Below are 15524 nucleotides of genomic sequence, written 5' to 3' on the forward strand. Positions count from 1 at the left end.
CTGGGGCCAAGAGTCTTCAATGCTGGCATTTTGATTGCTGAGTATCTGTGATCCAGATACTATGGCACTCCTACAGTCAGGACATTATCAAAATTAGCTTAAATGCAAATACCCTTTGACTTAAATTATTTGCTTTTCAAGTCTCTTTCAATATTCTGTATGGAACTTGATTCAGTTTGATGGCTAAAAAGGTAATATAGAAAACACAGAATAAAATAAACAAAAACCAAAGCGTTTTAAAAAATGTTTTGATTGAAATAGGTAGATTATTACAGGCATGGTTTCTTCTGTGTGTTTTACAGCAAAGCTATGGAGCTGCAAAGCCAGTTAATAATCATAATTAATGGTTGAAGAGCAACAAAAAAAAATCACATCCAATTATTGCATCAAATGTTTTCCATAAAATTAGCTTACTTGCTAATTAGCTTACTTGCTGTTCACCGCTATGATCTTTGGAATAGCGGTATATAAATAAAAAAACCCAAAAAACAAAATAATATGAAATTACAATTGCTGACTGTATTTCTGTGACAGATATTTTGCAAGTAGGTGTAAATTAATCAGTGAATGGAAAGGTGGATTTTGCTTCTTTGTACATTATCTTCTAGTTTCTTGTTACCAACCTAGGACTCATTAAGTGTTTTTCTGTATTTATTTGTTGTTTTATTCTCTTTATTTCTTGCTCCTTATCCCAGTCAACAGGTGCTCAGGTGCAAGTAGCGGGGGACATGCTGCCCAACTCCACAGAGAGGGCAGTCACCATCTCAGGGACCCCCGATGCCATTATCCAATGTGTCAAACAGATCTGTGTGGTGATGCTGGAGGTACAGTCTGTAACAATGGGGGTAAAGTATACAGGAAAAAATAACCAACTCTTCAGTCTCAGACAATCTGCATTTCTTGTCATTAAGAACTAGATCATTGTTTGGTATTGTCATAAATTCTTGTCTACTAAATGTTCAGTGAGTCACAGCTTTATATGGCTAAAAAGGCAATATAGAAAACACAGGATAAAATAAATAAAACCAGAGCTTTTAAAAATGCTTTGATTGAAACAGGTAGATTGTTACAGGCATGGTTTCTTCTATATGTTTTATAGCAAAGCAGCAGTTTTGTGGCCCTCGAAGCCCCTCATCAGTCCCACAAATAACCCACCCCAAATTCTCCAAGAATTGAGTTCAATTTTTGGATCATTCCTCCCCTCCAAAAAAAAAAAAAAAGCCTCCCTTGCATGAAAACAAATGAAAATATTTCAACCTCAGCTCACAAGCATTACAAAACTCTGTACTTTTCAGTAACCCCAACTCTTCAATAACTGAATTTGATGTTTTACTACCTCAAATATCTTCTTGATGTTTCTGTCCCCACTTTGAGAGGGACTACAGAGGAAAACAGAAGTATTTGGTTTTACTGTGCACACTGTGGGGAACTAGGGAGAACGGACTGGCCATAGCACCAATGCAGTTTTCCACCTTGCTTTAGGGTTTGTTGGGGTTTTTTGGATGACACAAATCATACAGTGGGCTCCAAGAAGACTCGAAGTAATATAGCAAGCAACATACTAAAGATATGGAGAGATAAACAATAAGAGGACTTAGGGCAATGCCTCATAATAAAGAGTTACTACATAAAATGTATACAAAGTGAAGTGCATTGAATAATTATATACTGACTGTGTAAAAGATACAGTAGAGCTTGCCTATGGTTCTTTAATGTGAAGCCATTATATCCTTCAGAAGCCCTAACTAACATAGCGGCAAGCAGCACTCTTGGGTGAATGGACTAATGAATTTGTCTGATCTGTTATTCTAATTAATTTAAACTTCCTATAGTACATTTTCTTGAGACCTAAAAGATAGTACAAACATCAGACCTGTTCTTTTATTACTACTTTATGCTTTTGAAGAAAGTATGAGCTCTTTTTTCTAAAACAATGAAAAAGCCTTTCAAATGCATTGTTTGATTTTGCATGGCCTCTGTGCATGTGAGTGTGTGTGTGTGTGTGTGTGTATACGTGCCTGCATGTTGACACAAAAACTAGAAGCAAGAATTAGCACGGAGAATGTGAAATTATGTTTGGGGTTTGTCTGATATTTACAAGAAGGATGCTGAAGGAAAGGTGCACAAATCCCATTGAAACCAACATTCAGTTGCCCTGGTACTAAAAACAAGCAGTTTCTTGTCACTAACTAGAGCCAGAACATTTAAGAAACTTTTCAGCCAGGAAATTGTTTAGACTCATCTTCATAATATTCATATTTTCATAAAAACATGAGGAAGTTTAGGCCAGAAGATATTTTGCCTTGCTTTGTGATACTCCCATAGGCCCTGATCTCTTGCCAGCCCTCCCCGACCACCACTATTCATTCCAGAACTCCATCTTCCATGCACTTCACTGTCATGAACCCTAATGGTTAATTTAACTGTCACCATACTGTTCTATACCAGCAATGGTGGTGTTACCAAAACAGATCAATTCCATGTATTTCCTCGCAAAAAAGTCAGGTACTGTGGCCTGTAGAATTTGCCTTACAAACATGCTTTATAGTAATAGTTGTTTAAAATTTGGAGGCCACAGATAATCTGATGAAAGCTATGAAACTCCCCCCCCCCACACACACACACACATACACACACAGAAAAATATACATAAATTCATACGTACAGAATTTTGTGTACCATTGGAAACCAATTTCCTTCACATGAGCTAAGCTATTACAACAAACATTTTAGAAGGCTAAAGCAATAGGAAGTAAATCAAATAGTTATCGTTTTTGCATCCTGGTATGTGGATTTCTGAAGTGCAGACAACCTAAGGGTCTGCAGTCTCTAGTTTGTTTGTTTTTTCAGCAGCTTAATTTAGGGCCAGTACACACAGCCATAAAGTGGCGCGCTCCCGGTAATACTAGGTTTAAGGAGCACGCACCAACTGGATGCTCCCTAACCCTAGTATGTGTGGGGGGTGCCATGATTGCGCCACTGCTGCACCACATCCTAATGGTGCGGCATAGCTGTGACATCACCACGCCATCCTATGGCGCTTGTGGCATTGCAGCTGCGCAGCAAACTGGAGATACTTACACGCGCTCCTTTTTTGCTGTGCAGCGGCACTGCAACATTTGGTTGCTGCAGTAATGTTGCACAGCAATGAGAGATGGCTCCAACCCGCCTTTTGCAGGCGATGTGTACCGTGCCTTAGCTAGGAAAATATTTTTGTTCTTGCTATTATTAAATTTTGAGAATTGGAAAACCTTGCTGCAAATCAACCAGATATCTATCAGCCCTCCTGATCCACTTTGCACATGAAGGCGGAACAGTTCAAGCTGCTAGACCAGGAGTGGGGGTGGGGGACTACACATAAAGCATCAGATAAAGGGGCTAGTGATTCTAGGAACACATAAATCTTTACCCAAAACAAACGGAGCATTACACTTTAAAAAAAATTCTGGTGGCTTTTTATTTAAAATTTGCCCTTATTTTTAATCATGTTGTGATTTTGTTTTGAGTTCTGTTTCTGGGAGAAGTGCTGGATAAAAGTCTTGCAAAAAAAAATCAATCTGGAATAATATCCTAGTTTGGTACATACAATAATGTGTATGATAGTTACTGATAATTAATTTTCGCATGCCTTCAAGTTGTTTCCGATTTATGGTGAACCTAAGGTGGGGTTTTCTGGGGATGAGTGTGTGTGACTCACCTTGGGTCAGCCAATGGGTTTCCATGGCTAAGTAGAGAATCATACCATGATCTCCAGAGTCATAGTTCAACACTCAGACTGCTACAGTATTCTGGTTCTCTTTGAGGATTATTACCTAATGATAAATAATCTATATAATGGGGAGGTATGGAGTCATGGTTTATAACAGTTATAAATGTGCTGGAAAATGCTAAAAAAAACCATGTTGATCTGAGAGTTTTTTGTGAAAGAAATGCATGGCGCCATGTGACAGGCAGGCTGTAAGTCGGTTAATGCCTTGTAGGTTGAACTGTGGTGGAAGACTACAGGGAGGTGAGTTATGGTCTTTGCTCCCGCAAGGGTCATCCCATTAGGAGATAGGCAGCATTTGCTGAAGCCTCTAACCTTTGGGAGGAAGGGATTCAAACCATGTGCTTAGCTGTGGCTCTGGAATATTGAGGAAGAGAAGGCAGTATGATTGGGAAATGCCAAGTCTGTGTCTTAATAGACAGAGTGGGGTTTTCAGGTGGGCATATCAAGCTGATCATGTTTAGGCTAAGCTATGAAGCTGAGCAGAGCTCAGAAGATTTCAAAATAAAACCTTCACAGACAAAAAATAATAAAGTACAGCAAACGGGACTGGTATAAGCTGAGAGCATTAACTGTGTTCCAGAAGGCCCTGGTTTGTTTTGAATTGACTAGATGACCCTATCACAATGTGACAGTGAGACTAATGACCATACCAGGTTATTATAAGGATTACTGGGACGGGGCATGGCAGTGCTTAAATAGCACTAATCAAATATGAATTGCAAAGTCCTTTTTGTCTGTTTTGTTATTATTTAGCTTTTCCTTTTTTCCTCTCTAGAAATGAAATGAAATCTGTTGTAGTTTCATTGCTGGTATCATAAATTAACACACAGTGTGCTTTGAACTTTCAGTTGCTCTCTAACTCTCTTTTTTTGCTAACATTTCAGGAAATGTGGTCTAATGTTCTCTCTCCCTCTCCTTGTCCCTTTTCCTAGTCCCCACCAAAAGGTGCCACCATTCCCTATCGCCCAAAGCCCGCCTCCACCCCTGTCATTTTTGCAGGTGGTCAGGTAAGAGCCGACCCGCTTGCGGCCTCCACTGCCAACCTCAGCCTTTTACTGCAGCACCAGCCGCTGCCCGTTAGTGCACTCAGGTTTTCTCGCCTTTTCACTTGCATGGTGTCATCCCATTCATGTTGGGCCAAAGCAAGTAGACTCAAAGCTCTTTTTCTTTTTCTTTTCTTGAAATGCTAAATACTTGGTGTAACTGATCCTTCCAGTAGTTGAGCCACCTAAAAGCCATTTATCATAGCTCAAACCAGGGGCCTTGTTCCAACAATAATGAAGCAGATCTTTTCCCTCAACCACTATGGAAGAAAGAATATACTTTCCAGTTAGGGCCCTGGTGTACACCAGGCATATAGCTACAAGGGTGGTGGGGGTGAGGGTATTGTCCGTCCATAAGAATTTAAACCCCCCCCCATGATATTTTCCTCAGTCCCAAAATTCTAGCATTCCATATAAATGCTTTGTTTACATTTGTTTGGGAACGATGCCTGTCCCTTTTCTAAACTGTATTTCTAAATTCTTGAACAAAATTTTTAATTTACTGCAATGTTAGAAATTTAGAGACTGAAGAAAAATTTCATAGGATTCCTATGGAGAAAAATGCTCTAATGTTTCTCCCCCACCTGGCTTCACACCTGGAGCATACGTGTCCATATGGACATCCTTTCCAACCATGATATTGGAATATAGCATATATTTGGTGATGATCCAGTGACAAAGGACTAAGCAGCAAGACTGATCACTCAGTTACAACTATTTACTTATGATATTTATAAGTCAGCCTGCAACAAACATTCTTAGGAAAAATGTGGGAATTGACCAAGGTGATCTTAGTGTACAGTGGACCCTTGTTATATGCTGGGGTTTGGTTCCAAGATCCCCCGTGTATAACAAAATCCGTGTATGCTCAAGTCCCATTAAATATAATGACATAGCAAAATGGTGTCCCTAATAAAAAATGGAACATCAAGGTAAATTTATACTTTTTTGGAACATTTTCAAACCGTGTATGCTTGAATCCGTGTATAAAAAATCCGTGTATAAGAAGGGCCGACTGTATATGCATTGAAGTTGATGCCTGCAACCTTATTCAAATAGGGAAAACTTGGTGGCTATGGAAATGAGACAAGGGTGTTGCATGCATGGGGAACAAAGGCCTGTTCTTGGTGCCAAAGCTTAGAGGACAGATATTGGCAGAAAGAATTGTCTGAACTATGCCCTTTCTGATATACGTACAGCTAGGTGCACCATCAGTAAAAGTGCAGTAAAAGTACCATAAAAGTGAGAGACTGTATGGATGAAATAAAAAGTTTGAAAATTCTTCAGAGTTGATGTCCTATGATTCTGTTACATTCATCCTCTGAATTAAGTAGGGCAAAACTCCATTATGTTGGAGTTCCTTTCTCAAAAAACAGCCCTGAGTGGACCTGTTTTGAATTGGATTGGCTTTAGCTATGGGGGGAAGGAGGATCCAATTCACAAAAACTGTGCTTTTCCTCCTGCATACTGGAAGATTTGAATTTGAAAAATCATTGCTATGACAGTGGAGTAGACTCTTTCCTTTGCTGAGGCCCAAGTCCATATGAGACTCATCCACTCTGGATTAGAAAATTAGTTTGGAGTTTCTAATTGGACTGGTGTATAAATCAAGGAATTCTCACATAAGATTCAGTTTGGCTCTAGAAAACCACCACTTCAGTGTTGATTATTATTTAATATTTCATCAGATGCCATGGCAATCAGCACAGTTTAATGGATATGATGTTTCACACCTCAGAACAAACATTAATTCATGGCTGAGATCAAGGAAACAGAATGTAACTCTACACTTGCAGAGTTATGCAGTGATTATGCATTAGTGAAGTGCAACACTGCACAAAAGGATGTAAGAACAAATGTGACATGCAAGATTACAGAGCACCATGCAATCTGCATATGCAAGGCACAATGGCACCACCTATGCACTGTCTCCACATGTTCAACTCTACTTCTGAATCCTTCAAATGAATTTAAACATGATACTATGGTCAAAAAAGTACAACCACAAGAAAACATATGTCTTTCTAAGTCACTAACAGGATGCCAGCCATCAGCTAAGAAAGGCAACACATGATACAAACCCATGACTCCACAGCAAGCAAAGACATAAGTGTCTTATGTCTTACTAGGTGGCAAGTGGTACAAGTGGAAAGTAAATTGTTTATCTGGTCCAGTTTCAAATCCAAAAATCCTATTCTTCTGGGTTGCAAATTTGAGTCACACAGGAGTGTTTTCAGTCAGTCACACCACATTAAATATCAATTCTTCAGTTTTAATGAGAAGCTGGTATTTTACTCATTTACTACATTACCTCTGCCATTACCACACATTTAAAATCTATGATGAAAACTAAAATTTTGGAGAACAAAATCTCATCCGGCCCTTAAAAACTGTTTATTGTTCTGAAATTTTTTTTTTTTCTGTATAGCATTTTCTCTTAAAGAGAAACCTAGAGAAAGAGCTTTGGGTTTAACTTTTGCTTTTCAAAAGGGAGAGTAAGACAGAAGGATAAAGTGTTTGTGTCTTCAACAAATGTGTTTTCAGGGGATGGAGGGAATGAGGGGTCCTTATGCACTGGGTTGTTTTGAAGGAAAAATGTATTGGCCCTGCTACTTTCGGCAGACTTTGATAATATACTTCAAAATAATTAGTTACATTTACAGTTCCAAGGTCCCAAACAAAAGGGTTTATGGCCATAATCACTACAAAATTGTAAAAGTAAATCTTTGCCTTCCTCTTTCTCAAAAGTAACTAGAATAGGTAATTTTAGTTGTTGTTTTTTTTAAAAAAAACACATTTGAAGGCTACAAGCCACTAACGTGTAATAGAAGACACACTTTCCTATTATTCACATTTTCAGTACCTCAACAACCACAACAGAGCATGAGGAAACAGTATAAGAAACAGTATGAGCCAGCATTTGAACCATGGATTAGTCCCCCTCCACCATTTAGTGATATCACATTGCTGTAACTATTTTTAAAAAGCCACTAAATCACACTGCTGAAAGAATAAAATTATTCCTTGTTAAGTGATGTAGTTATACCTCAGTTTTTGGGAAACAAACCAATTTCAAACAATTAGCTATTTGGAATTTAGGGGCTGTACAGACCACCCCTAAGGGACGGCCAGCAGCCGGCTCTATCTGCATCAGATCGGGCCATGGCAATCACACGCTGTGGCCCCAATCTCTCCTTTCCATGGCACAAAAAGGAGCCACAAAAAATGGCTCCTTTTTGTACTCTGGAAAGGGCACCATAGCTGCTGGCGCTTGGCTTTTCCACGCTCCTTTCGCTCTGCGTAATGTAGATGCAGCATCAGAGGAGCGTCATGACTCTGCGTACTGTGTGGAGCGGTGCGTAGTGTCACACTGGCCTGGGGATGGAGTCAAGCATGCATCATGTGGATGCCATGCCCCAACTCCATGCCCAGACTGGCCTTAATGGCCAGTCTGTCAAGCCCTTAACTGCATCTAGGGCTTCATCTATACTGCAGAAATAATCCAGTCTGACACCACTTTAGCTGCCATGGCTCAATGCTATAGAATTTTGGGAATTGTAGTTTGTTGTGGCACAAGAGCTCTCTGACAGAACAAGCTAAATGTCTCACAAAACTACAGTTTCCAGACTCCCATAGCATTGAGCCATGGCAGTTAAAGTGGTGTCAAACTGAATTATTTCTGCAATGAGGATGCAACCTAAGTTTTAACTGTTACTACTGCTACAACCACCAACAGCAGCAGCAGATACTATCCTGTTTGCCAAAGCTAAAATTACTGATAAAAGTCAGCATAAAATAGAACTGTAAATATTAACAAATGAGGAAAAACTATTTAATATGACTATCCAGCAACCATCAGAAACAAAACTAGAGCAGGACAAAAATAAGTGTTAGCAGTCAATGAAAGAGAGGTTCAGCAATTTTCATCATTGTTCTAGGAAAGTTTCTAACTTTTGGAATCATTTTAATCTGTTGTTGGAGAAAATAACCTAACTACGTATTCATGGTCTGCCTTTTCTTGTTTGTAAGATGAATAGCATGCCAATAAAACAACTATAATTAATTAGGGACTATACTTTTCAGTGCAAAAGAATTGTTGTTGTTTTTATACTGCCTCTCCTCTACCCCAAAACTGGCACTGAGCCTATATGGACCCTGAGACCATAATCTCTCAGTCCCACCACAGTCGCAAGCATGGTTGGTGGGGACACAAGAGAGGACCTTCATGGTGGGTGCTCCTGGACTCTGGGACTCACCTCCCAGGGAGCTGTCCTTCTGTTAGTAGGCTAAAACCTTTGTATTCTGACATTTTAAAAAAACAGAACATTTTTTTAAAATGGGCTGTGGGGGTGCTATATTGTTTTAACCGAACTGTTTTAAATAGCTTTTTAAATCTTTTTTTAAATTGCATTTTAAATTTTATTCTTTAAACTTTGAATTCTTTTAATACTGTACATAGTTTAATTCTGTTTTAATATGGAGTTTTTGTATGTTTTTAATTGTATCGTCCTTTAAAACTGTGAACCGCGTTGAGTCCCAATTTTTAGGGAGGAAAAGTGGGATACAAATAAACATAACAACTATATTTCGCACTGAAAATTATATGCTCAGGCATTAAATCTGTGGCAAGCTGAAACAGTGGAAGATGGTAAAAGCTTATGATAGTATAACCTTCATCATCTTTGGGATGAGATACTGTATGCCGCATGAATGCTAAATAATGCATTGATTGGCACAACTGTCCAAGGCTTCAGGCTGTCTGCTGGGCCCCCATTTACTGAAATATATTGACTAAATTATATCTGACATCGCTCTCTTATTCTCCCACTGATTTGCCACAAAGTTGCCTTAGGGATATGGGATCTGCTGCTTGCCCTAAGGAAAACTCTTCTGTAGCTATGAGTTTTATACCCAGCCATAACTGGGATTCTACAGTTCTGTTTTTTCCCCCCCTCACACCCACCAGCTTATTAACACATAACATCTGCTGGGATGGATATTATGCATCTCCCACAAATAGCGAAGACAATTTGGCTGATGCAACCATAATCTTGGCTTGCTTTTAGCTAAAAAAAAATTCAACAGATCCATTTTCAAGAGATCTTTTTTGGGGAGTATGTAAATACCGGGGGCTTCCTCTCACCTCTCTCCATATATAGGAGAGGAGGACAAGAGAGTGCATAATTGATACTTGGACACCTAGGTTCTTATGACTGCTTGTGGGGAATATCATCACTCTGAGCAAAGTGAAACTCTCTATTTGATCTATGAGCTGTCTTCTGACCACATATAAATTCAAAGTTAGTTTAAGATATTTTTTTGCCAGAAGTGGAACTACAAATTGTGCCACCTCTAGAAGTAAAGATTCATGCTGTCTTATGGTATTTTGGCACCTAACATTAGGGGTATAATCCTTTGCTAATTTCGTTGACAAAGGAAATTACTAATTTTAGCAATTTTCTTTCCTTTGTGAAAAATTCTCTGAAAATGGCAGAGTTTGGGAATTATTCTGCATAATATCAGGAAACCCTAGTAAGGAGCATTCTGGTGTAATCTTCACAGTTAGTAGTTTATTCTGCACAAAATTCATGTGTGGATTTTGTTGTTTCTTTTGTGCAGGTCACAGCAGCTGAAACAGAAAAGTTGAAAACAAGAAAAGTGCTGTTTCAAAAAAGTGTGAATTTTGCACAGAATAAGATTCTTATCACTCTAGGGAGCTTATTGCACTCACTTTTGCCCCCAATCTGGGCACGAGCAGGGGATGCATGTGGCTGAGTGAAAATGCATTTTATCATATGCCATACTGTTCTCGAGGCATCCCCATGCCATTGCCCTAAGCCATCCCTAATCAGAGTTCATGCTCATGAATTTTGGAAGACGGAAGCTTTTCAGCTGAGCAAAATCATGTGTTGGCCCCTGTCCATGCCCAGATCTGGGGCAAAAGTGTGTGTGATAAGCTCCTTAGATTCTTCTCATCATGGTTTACTGACACTCGTGAAAAAAGTTTTTCAGCACTTAAAGAAAAATATTTTTAATATTCTTTTCTATTTGATGGCAAGAATCCTAGAAGTGCCTTTCCCTGAGAGAGAAAAATGAAATAAGGTGAAATCTTAGACTTAGACCCATTTACTTGGGAATAACCCTATTAAATTTACTTGGACTTGACTCCAAGTAAACAGGGATAAAGACTGCCCTGTAAGTAGCTAACAATTTTCTGCTCTTTTATGACATCCAAAATCAATTGTCAGAGGCAACCACCACAGTCTGTTCAAGGGCATGGCTAGCCCTGGACTTTCTATATGTGTGTTTTAGGTTTTTAGGCATTTCTCTCCCAACTTTCTATGAAAAACAACCCAAAGCTAGCAAAATTCTAGTGAGATATCCAAAATTTGCATTTATCAATAGCAGTAAAAGAAGAAGAAGAAGAATTCCCAGGTTTTCCAAAAAGTGGCATGCTATACTATTGAAGATACTGTAGATTCTAGGTGTCAAGATGTTCTACCCTGACACCACTCCAGGGAAGGAATCTGGTGTTGGCAGATGCTTAATGTGGGCCCAGTACATGAAGGACTCCCTGGTCATAGCCATTACGCCTTGCTAAATATATAAAATTCTTTCAATTCATTCCTTTTTTGTGAGGACAATATCTAAGGTGGACAACCATCCCAACTGCTTCTCAGTTTCAAAGGGAACCAGTTTCTCCTAAAGAAAAATAAGAAAGAAAAAATTATTTCCAGAACCTAAGAAAATACTAGCATTTTATGGGAGAGAACAAAATTGAAAGCAAGATCTATGTACCACAAAAAGTGTCTATGTCAAATTTGGGAGGAGGGATTTCAAAGTTATAAAAACGTTAAACAAGAATAGAAACATTGTAGAAAGCAAGACTTTCCATCTTTAGTCTCAAATGCTGCTCAGCTCTCTTCAGCCTCAAAGTCATGAGGTTTTCCTCTGTTCCAGGTGCTCTGATATTTCAAGCCAATACTGCTTTTCAAAGGATTAAACTACTCTTTTCCTTCACTGTCCTTACTCTTCCTTTACAAGTGGCTGTCCATTTTTATCCCATTTATATTGGAAATATGTTATTTGTCTGAACATATGAGAAAAGCCTTCTTAAACAATAAGATTCTTGGGTGGAAGGGCATATTGATTGATCATTGTTTCTACAGTATGCATTACATTTCTGTTACTTTCATGAAAAGAAACGGGGTTTAAATTTTTCATTTAGAAATCCCTAGTATGAGACAAGATAAGTACCTGCAATAAAGACAATGACATCCATACTTCAGCAAAGAAGAGAGCCTAGCTCATGCATAAGAATGAGGGCTGTGCTTTAAAAATAAAAAAGAGCCGTCATTAGTTCAAATACAAGGGATTGTTGGTCTTGTGTTGGTCTTTCTTCTTCATAGGGTGGAAGAGACTTGCATAAAATACAGTATTCACATGTTGTAAACGTGCCAGTATTGCATTTTTGTTAACCAAATGTTTGAGTTAAGATGAATTATTGCCCCTTAGAATATAAAATTGGGATTTTGACTTACAGTGCAATGGATAAGGAAGTCTATAGCATTGCAAATCCCTCAGCTGACATGTGTGATGCCTGAGTAGGATATTATAAGAATATTCTAGCTGCAATAAACTGATGCAAACTTAATACCAGGTTATTTTGTCCCATATTTCACATTTTGGCATATAGTGCCAAACAATCATGTTTAAGTGAGCTTTAGGAACTGAGTATATTGGGGTTTACTTTTTATGTATTACATAGCTGTGCTGAAAACCTAGGCACTGGAATACAACACTGGAAGGTTGCTCTTCAGAAGGAACTGTTTCCATGTCTCATGTATCCTCATAATCAGAATAACCAAAATAGTAATCCCCTTCACAAGACTCTGTGAAGAAGAATACATTTTAATGGCATATATGATGCCAGGAAGTCCAGTGTGGTTCAGTTGGGATCCTAAATTTGAACTCCAGAGGTCTTGGCAGAGTCCATCATGGGAGATGGTTTAATCCATAGAAATTCTGTAACCAATGGAGTGTATGCCAAACAGTCACCATTGTTATACCTAACAATGTAATCCCTGGTATTGGCTCCAGCACTGAGTCAGACTTCTTTCTGATGTTGGCCACTGCCATGCATGGAAGCAAATGGGGCAATAAAACAAAGGCAACCAGCAAACATGTCTGTCCCTGATTTTTGCACCAGATTGTAGAAATAGTCAGGTCTGGCCTGTTTAAATCCAAGTAAGGTCACAGTATTATTAATTTTTTAAAAAAGGAGGCTTAATTTGTACTTTAGGAAATATGATACTGAAACCTATATCAGATACGTATTCACTTATGTGCACCATATCTACAAAAATACAGAATAACCACTGATATGTTCCTAGCCATACATTTAGCATGACATATCCTTTTAGTACAAGAACTAAATTGCAGTCAATTGCTTAAAAAATCTAATTCACACAGCAAACAGAATGCATGACAGCATACACACAAGAAATGTTTATTTTCTGCCATGTTCAATACCATTTTCAATTGACACTGGTCTTAGGATGTTCATTCAAAGATCTTAGTAAGTACTATTTCTGTACTATACTGACTACAACAAACCTACTTACTCTTGTTTCACTAAGTCAAATGTGACCCAAAACCATGTATGGCAACCTGCCAGATGTGAATTTGCCCTATTTTTTAAACAGTTTGAGGCCACCAAGCAAGGGGCATGAGATAAATCATAATATTATGGCAGGTGGGCTGCATCCAGTTTGATGAGTCACAGGCCTGTTACAGACAGGCCAAAATAAAGCTGCTTCGAGTCACTTTGGAGGTATGGTATTTCAATGATGCATGAGTCCTAAGAGTCCAAAAGCCACACCAAAGCTGCACTCCAGTCCTTAGGACCAGAGCGTGGCTTTGGTGCGGCGTTTGGACTCTTAGGATGCATGCATCATTGAAATACCATACCTCCAAAGTGACTCGAAGCAGCTTTATTTTGGCCTGTCTGTAACAGGCCACAGATTATGCAGAGAACTGGAGTAGATACAGGCCATGGCTGTGTTTGGTTCACTAATTCTTCAGTACTTACATTCTTATCTATCTGTTCTTGAGATATGGAAATGTTTATTCTCAGTAGAAATGAAAATGATAAGGACCTCTTGGCTATTCCACGAACACTTCTGTAATGTAATATGTGCATGTTCCTTACTTGTGGGCCATATCCTGGAAAAATGCAGGTCAGGAACATACATAGGATCCTGTGCAAAGTATGCCTAAAGAATAGTGGAAGACAGAGACAGGCCTATTGGGGATATAACTCCCATCCTTCACACTACACTACACTACACTACACAAACACTTGCACAGAGCTCTTGAGATATATATTACTCCATCAAAGCTACATGCTACACATAGATGGAAGTATTTATAGCATTACCTTGTCATCTCCAGCATTTGATAGCACAGTTCAAGCTCAACAGGCATGACTAGAAGTATTCCTTCCAGAGGAAGGAAGATGGGTAGAAGGCTGGATAACAATGAAGGTGCCATCTCACAGAAGCAGCCCTACTGATAATGTACAATAACTTCTGATTTGTGTCTTCGAGACATAATTTGTCCTCCAGGTGTATTTCTCAGAACAGGGCTGAAATATACACTGAAATCTATATACTGTGTGATGTGACTAGTCACACTCAGTAGCACATTGATGTAAGGTTATTTGAAAGGCCTTGACCCATTCAAATAACACAATAACGGCACCACTTTGATACCACTTTAAATACCATGACTCCATCTTATACAATCCTGGGATTTGTAGTTTTATAAAGTATTCCGTCAGAGATCACTAATGCCATGGACCAAATTGCCCTAGTGTTGTGACAAACCAATTTTTTCTCCTCTCTCATCAAGAATTAGATGCGAATTTTTAAAAATATATATTCTTTTAAAAAGTCCCACTTTCAAAAGGTTATTTTTTTCTCTCCCTGTCGAGAAGTATTTTTTGAAATGAAAAGACAAGGGAGGCGAACATTTACACTAATGACCTGGCATTTCAAACTCAATTAGCATGTCAAAAGGAAGTTTGGCAGAGGTTTAAAGAACATTCCTCTGCTAGGAAAAACCAATATGAATGGTAGCTTTGCTTATGCAAAATACTCAAATCCTGGCCATCGAATTAAAAACCCAAATTCTTACTCGTTGACTGAGAAGTGCACATAATTTCTTCTCTTTAAAAAGCTTTTGAAATCTTCGAATAACAGATATTTCTTCTGTCTATTGGATTTTGACGAATATTCTTTACATCACTACTGACAATCTTGTGAGTCCACAGGATGCAGCCATGGAAATTAAAGTGGAACCATAATGCTATAATTGTGTAGTGCAGAAGGGCAGTGTGTCTGTAAGTTGAAGGTACAGTGTTTTAGGGTGGGAGGGGACCACCCTGAGTCTGTAAAGACATCATTACATTCTTTTTCTTACTGTGCCATGGTCATCAGAAAAAAATCACTGGGTGTATGGATATGGGATTTTGTACTAATTAAGCTATTAAATTGTATATGTATTTGTTTAAAAACTAGGGAGCTGTTACAGCGTTTTCTTAGGCACCTACATATTATAGTGTTATATAGGATAATTTACTTTATGTGTGTATCTGAATCAATCTAAAAGAATGCATGATCCTGAGATAATGGCATAAAGTAGATCAGTAG

At 38.6% G+C, this 15524-nt stretch overlaps 1 protein-coding gene across 26 annotated transcripts in view; it reads left to right on the top strand.

Moving 5' to 3' along the window:
* LOC149305383 (poly(rC)-binding protein 3) overlaps positions 1 to 15524 on the top strand; it is an 89578-nt gene that overhangs the window by 46158 nt on the left and 27896 nt on the right. For 10 of the 26 annotated variants that reach the window (XR_016271772.1, XM_089477758.1, XM_089477744.1 and 7 more), the window contains 2 exons: positions 696 to 845; positions 4702 to 4845. Coding sequence is in view for 25 of the 26 variants with exons in the window: in XM_089477758.1 (XP_089333884.1) it covers positions 696 to 845; positions 4702 to 4845 (294 nt within the window). In the remaining variant the exon portion in view is untranslated. Of the gene's footprint in view, positions 1 to 695; positions 846 to 4701; positions 4860 to 15524 lie in introns of all 26 variants that reach the window. The other 16 variants (XM_089477755.1, XM_089477760.1, XM_089477757.1 and 13 more) reach the window with 6 other exon arrangements.

Source organism: Sceloporus occidentalis, unplaced genomic scaffold, assembly GCF_023333645.1.
Source record: "Sceloporus occidentalis isolate IW3139 unplaced genomic scaffold, rSceOcc1.0.p SCAF_12, whole genome shotgun sequence".
Classification (NCBI taxonomy): Eukaryota; Metazoa; Chordata; class Lepidosauria; order Squamata; family Phrynosomatidae; genus Sceloporus; species Sceloporus occidentalis.